Consider the following 6029-nt stretch of genomic DNA (forward strand, 5'->3'; position numbering starts at 1 on the left):
GTATAGAAATCTTCTATAATGGTGTAGGTAGAAGATCCTTGTATGCTTGTAGGAATGCGTGGTCCACAATATTGCAGGAATGAGGAGATACATTTGTGGACTTTTCTTCAATAGATGTTGCTCCTAGAGCCTTCATTTAGGCACGGGTGATCACTGTACAAGAGGGTGTAGGCAGAAGATTCTTGTATGCTTGTAGAAGGAATGTGTCATCCAGAATATTGCAAGAATGAGGAGATGCATTTGTAGAATTTTCTTCAATGGATGTTGCTCCTAGAGACTTCTTTTGGGCATGAGTGATCATTGACTAACAAGTGGTAGAAGTAGGGGAAAAGTGAAGTCCACAGATGGAAAGCAGAGGTGTTAGCATTTTGTGTGGGGTAGTAAAGGGTAAAGTGATATTTGGAGCCTCACCAATAGCAATAAGGTGGTGATCCTTCACAAAAGGGACATTTGCTTTGGTAGTTAATATACTCAGTTATTACAGGAATGGCCATGTGGGGGTGGAGGCAGATGAGGTGGGCGAGCTATGGGGGTTGCCACTAGGGTGGTAGTTGGAGGATTGGGGATGAGAGATGGAAGACTTGATGGTGAGGAAGAGGCTTGTTAGGTGTAGGTAAGTGCCAAAATTGGTGGGTAGTACATAGGAGTGTAAGGGCCAAGCCAAGTGACTCTGGTAGCAGTGGTGGTTGGTGGGAATGGTTGATGTTGTTGGTGTAATTGGCAGAACCCCTTAAGGTAGTAGCAGTCTTTATCCTCATGACCACCCTTCTCACAACCATCTCGCTGGGTGACCCTGCTTACCTTGGTGCCCTCGTCGTCATTCTTTAAAAATTTTGTACATAATTTTGGGTTGATGGGATCTTCTATGCGTACTTGTGGGATCTATTCTAGAAACACAATTGTGGGAGCTATTCTACACATAATTTCAAGTTGATAGGGGCTATTGTGCATGTAACTTCAGGTTGATAGGAGCTATTGTGCATACTTGCATAGTAACCCTACTCCTTGCATCTTTATCCTGACATTTGGGTCCTACAAGAATAAGATAAATTCTTGTGAGTGGTAATGGAAGTGAACCTTACTTTTGGGGCTTAATGTATTCAGCCACTTGGTCTATGTATGCACCCAAGTGTGTCTTCTTCTTCTTCTGAGATTTGGAGGTTGCTTTCTTTTGCTCCTTCGTAGACACTCCTATGGAGGGTGACTCATGGCTTGACAGATGGTACACCAAACTCTTCTCTTAGCTTCCTGCTGAGCCTGTAGCTCGTTTACTTCCTTCCTGAGCTGGGCAAGACTACCCTCGTCTTCCTGAGGCCTTTTGGAGCTTGAGAGCTTCTAGCTCATGCCTGAGATGGTCTGTGTCATTGTGCGCCTTTTGGAGATTGAATTGGCAGTGGCGGTGGCAGTGGACTCCGGGGTGCCAACCCCTCGGTTCGCAGCACCTTCAAGTAAAAGACGTGTGTTTTCAAGTTAAGAAGCAACAACAGGATCTTTTCTTAAGTGGTGCAAGGAAGAGCCTAGTTCACCCACGAAGTCAAATGGATGGGCAGGCCATGTGTACTGTCACGCCCGTGTTATGAGCTCAAAGACCCCAAAAAAAAAAAAAAAACAGCGTTCCTGCTGCAACACCCCCGCTCCTCATAATTTGGCTTGGATGAAGGTCTCATGCAGGACAGAGTACTACATACACATCCTCCCTATCCAAACCTCTACCTTCTGCACTTGGCTAAGAAGCGTCGTTTTTTTTAAAAAAAAACGAAGTGACATTACTCACAGCACCCCATCTTGTGGAGTGAGGGGAGGGGGAATTTGAACTCCCACCATCCTTGGCTACTACTAACTAAGATGGCCGATGCCCCACCCCTTTTTTAGTGGACTTGATGACCTAACTCGAGAGTGCGTATTGGGCATGCACTATAGACTCTCATGCTCTCACGAGAAACTCGAGGAACTCCTCGTATTGCGCGTATTGGCAAGACAACACTTATAAGCAAGTCCACACTTCATAACGTAGCAATGCGGGGGTTGAGTACTAGTTTTAGCATAATGGGCAAACATTCAATCGCGTGGCTAAAATGGTTCATATAATATCACACTGTGTAAGCCTATTTGATAATAAAGGTGAAAAGCCACTTCAACTTCAAGTTAAAGGAATCGTTTTACTATGCTCCATGAGCTAGGTGGTGAGCTATTCTTCAATTGTTTCATTTACACATACAATCCTCTATTTTTGGGTGAGGATGGCCTTGAATGAAAGTGGTTTCAAGCTCATCCTACTACATACAAATGAAGAATCTTGTTTCATTGTAAAGAAGGTTCTTTTAAGCAATTCCATTAAAGAGAAATGCAGAGCCTTGTTTTCTTAATAGCAACAAACACAACAGAGTTGAGTAAACAGAGGAATGTTGGAGAGTGATGAGGAATGGTATATGTGTCTTTAAGAAGCTGCATTTCAGAAAACATGATTCCAAACTGATATGCAAGCAATTTCACTCAAAGGTGATAGAAGTAGAAATTATTACAGATACAAATATTAGAGACAGTGTATTTATTTCTAGGATAACATTCTGCTTCAATTGCCTTTTGACATGAGAAGGAGACAATTTACAAAATCAAATATAACACCTATCTCTCCTCTGGTGTCGAGTACAAGTGTGGGGACTAGTCTGAGAAGGTTTGTAGGGCTTTGATGCCCTCGAAAGCCTTCAAATTTCAGAAGTGGTTTTATCTACAACTTTGGGAATGGCCATGACGCAGTGGGTGACATAAGATTTTGGGAATGGCCATGACGCAGTGGGTGACATAAGATTTCTATGAAAGACTTATTCAACTTCACCTTTCATAGAAGTGCGTCGAATTAGTCTCTCCATCGCGCGCTCTCTCTTTCTTTCTCTCTCCCTCTCTGTCACACGCCAGCGCGCGCGCACACGCTTACTGAAGAGCAGCAGCACCGTTTTCTGCAGTTTCCCTTGTATCAAGCTACGCTGACTAGTGTCAATCGATTTGCTGCTGTGGGCCAACAGGCCAATATGGAGGGCACCATCCTTTTCTCCGTTGTGGGCAGAACCCACTATGGCTTTGACATCTTCTCTGTCGATTCCCCAGAGAATTCTGACCTCAAAAAGAGCTTGCCCTTCGCTGAAACTCAGCTCACTGATGGCATCTCAGTGAACTTCAATGGCTCCTTTGCCTCGTCAGACTCACCTGATGGCAAACTCAAGGAAAACCTAGTGTATGTCTCTGAACGCACTGGAGGTGCAAAACTATATATCAATGCTGAGAAGACAACACCAGAGCTGGGGCCTCTCAAGCCTCTCAAGTGCCTATTAACGGGGAAAGGTGATTGTGGTGCAGATCACTCTGACCTCTTCTTTGATAGGCCCTCCATACATGGAAACAAGGTCTACTTCGTCTCCACCCTAGAAGCTCCTCAGACTTCAAGACAAAGCTGGACTGCTGTGTATGCTAGCTCACTGGAAACAGGCCATACTGTCAGACTAACACCTCCAGATGTAGCAGATTTGAGCCCCAGTCTTTCCCCTTCTGGCAAATGGGTAGCTGTGGCCTCATACCAAGACAATGGATGGCAAGGTGAAGTTGAAGATCTGCACACTGATATTTATGTCTTCAATGCTGAGGATGGAAAGCAGAGGAAAATGGTGGCCAAAAATGGTGGTTGGCCGACCTGGGCTGATGATGAGACCCTTTTCTTCCATCGAAAGTCCGATGATGGGTGGTGGAGTGTATACAAGGCATGCAATTGGGCAGAAGAGGATGGCCTTGAAGAGGCGGAGAGAATCACTCCTCCCTGTGTCCATGTGTTCACACCAGCAGCCTCTGTGACTGGCAACTGGCTGGCCGTCGCCACTCGGCGGCCAGACTCCAAATGGCGCCATGTGGAGATTTTCGACTTGGCCTCAAAGGAGTTCATTGAGGTCACAGCTGGGCTGAATGCAGAGAAACACCATTACAATCCTTTTGTGGCAGCTGGATCTGGGAGGTTGGGTTACCATCGATGCCGGGATACCGGCAGCATAGACGCTGATGTGGATGGAAAAGTTGGTGCCATGTCACCAAACAGTGTGGCCAGATTGGAGGGTATGGAGTGCCCAGTAGCTGGATTAGCATTGGTGAGAGTGGATGGTTTTTTCCCCAGTGTCTCCCCATGCGGCCGTTTTATAGCCTACAACAAGAGTCTGCCTGGGGGTGATTCAATAGGGCTCTTCGTCATGAGGTCTGATGGCTCGAAGGCGTGGCGTCTTTCGAGAGAGCCCCTCTTCTACACCACATGGGATCCACTCAGAGAGGGTGTTATCTACTGCACTGCAGGTGCCATCTTTGCGCCTGCGTCTGCAGGTGTCCAGGTGGCAGCTCTCCACTTCTCCTTAGATGCACTAACTGACAATAAAGATGAAGTGCCCTCCAGAATGCAGCTGCTAACGCTCCCTGGCACTGGTAACAACGCATTCCCGGCACCATCACCTGATGGCAAATGGTTGGTTTTTCGATCAGGCCGAGGGGGCGCCAACAGCAAAAATCTGTACATTATGGATTCACAGCATGGGGAGGAAACGAAGATACGGCGACTGACATGTGGGGATTGGACAGACACCATGCCAAGCTGGTCTCCTGATGGTCAGTGGATTGCATTCTCATCAACGATGCATGGTGTGGATGCGGGTAGCTTCGGACTTTACATGATTCGGCCTGATGGTACAGGCCTCCACAGGGTGGAACCAGGAGGTCATTGCAATGGCACACATGGGCTGGTGCATGGTCGTATAAACCATGTTGAATTCAGCCCCGACAGTTGCAACATTGTTTTTACGGCGGACATAGCTGGGGTGTCAGCTGAACCCATCTCTCTGCCCAACCAGTTCCAGCCCTATGGCGAGATCTTTGTGGCACGTCCAGATGGGTCTGACCTCATACGCTTAACTCACAATGCCTACGAGGATGGCACTCCTACTTGGGCCTCTGTCACCATCAAGTTACCCCATCAGCAACCCTCAACTGGCACAGCCTCCACAGGTAGTGAACCTCTAAGGGGTGACTTCGTGGAGCCCTTGTGGCTCAACCGCATCACTGAAGAGATGCAGAGTGCTTGCTGTTGATTCTTCACAGCACCTTCAAATCTTTGTTGGCACTTCCTCGTTGCAGTGGTAGCAGTGTCCAAGATATGATAATACAAAGGTTCTCAGAGTTGTACTTGTATTCAGTTTTCTTTCTAATATGATGTGAATATATGTAGACTTGCCTAGCAAATCATTCAGAAGTCACAAAATCATGGTTTTTCATATAACCCGTCAGAAGCATGTCTTTTTTCATGGCTGCTTAACTGCCGTGAAGGTATGTGGGGTCACTCTCACAACATCCTCCTCGCGTTCGCCTGCGATGGGAAGGAGCGCACCATCTGCAAGCATACGGACATAGTTTTTTTCATGCTCGTATGGAAAATATTCCATACTTCCAATACCCGAATGCGTATGGTCACGTATGGAAAAACTTTTCATACGCGAGCCAAAAAAGAAAATGTTTTGCATCTTTTCTAGACAGAGATTAATTGTCAATGTGTGAAAGTCACGATGGGGTCAATTTGTGAAAACCATGATAGACCATCTATCATGGCTTTCACATATTTTAAGTCTCTCATGGTTCAGTTCTTTGAAAATGGCATGTCTACCCTTTAATTTAAGAATCAAGTATGAAATCCCACGTATGAAATTTCTCCAAGGTTTGAACCATACTTATTTCATAGTTCCAGACTCATACACGTATGTTGTATGGTTGCTGTATGAAAAAACTATGCCTACCGGTGACAGGTTTTGGCATTTGCCCACTCCACTCTCCCTAGTCCCTACTTATGTAACATGTTACATGATACATCATTGATCATACATGTATGATGTAAACGAGTTACAGTAATATGAAGTCTGGAGTTTGGATTTTGGCTCTACATCATTTATGTTTTTTCTAATCCCAAAATCTTTGGAGTTTCAGGTTTCTTCGGTTTTTTGTCATATGTAGCA

General features: G+C 45.7%; 1 protein-coding gene across 1 annotated transcript; it reads left to right on the forward strand.

Annotated features, from left to right (window-relative positions):
* Positions 1–2851: 2851 nt before the first annotated feature.
* On the forward strand, positions 2852–5265 carry LOC147633495 (uncharacterized). Its single transcript, XM_086806583.1, has one exon. It carries the CDS (start codon positions 3030–3032, stop codon positions 5112–5114), a length of 2085 nt encoding a protein of 694 aa, XP_086662709.1. The 5' UTR covers positions 2852–3029; the 3' UTR covers positions 5115–5265.
* Positions 5266–6029: the final 764 nt, after the last annotated feature.

This window comes from Cibotium barometz, chromosome 12 (genome assembly GCF_041138505.1).
Source record: "Cibotium barometz isolate CiBa-2024 chromosome 12, ASM4113850v1, whole genome shotgun sequence".
NCBI lineage: Eukaryota > Viridiplantae > Streptophyta > Polypodiopsida > Cyatheales > Cibotiaceae > Cibotium > Cibotium barometz.

Excerpts from the sequence above, each read along its gene's own strand:
- LOC147633495 (XM_086806583.1), top strand. The coding sequence starts at position 3,030 with ATGGAGGGCACCATCCTTTTCTCCGTTGTGGGCAGAACCCACTATGGC.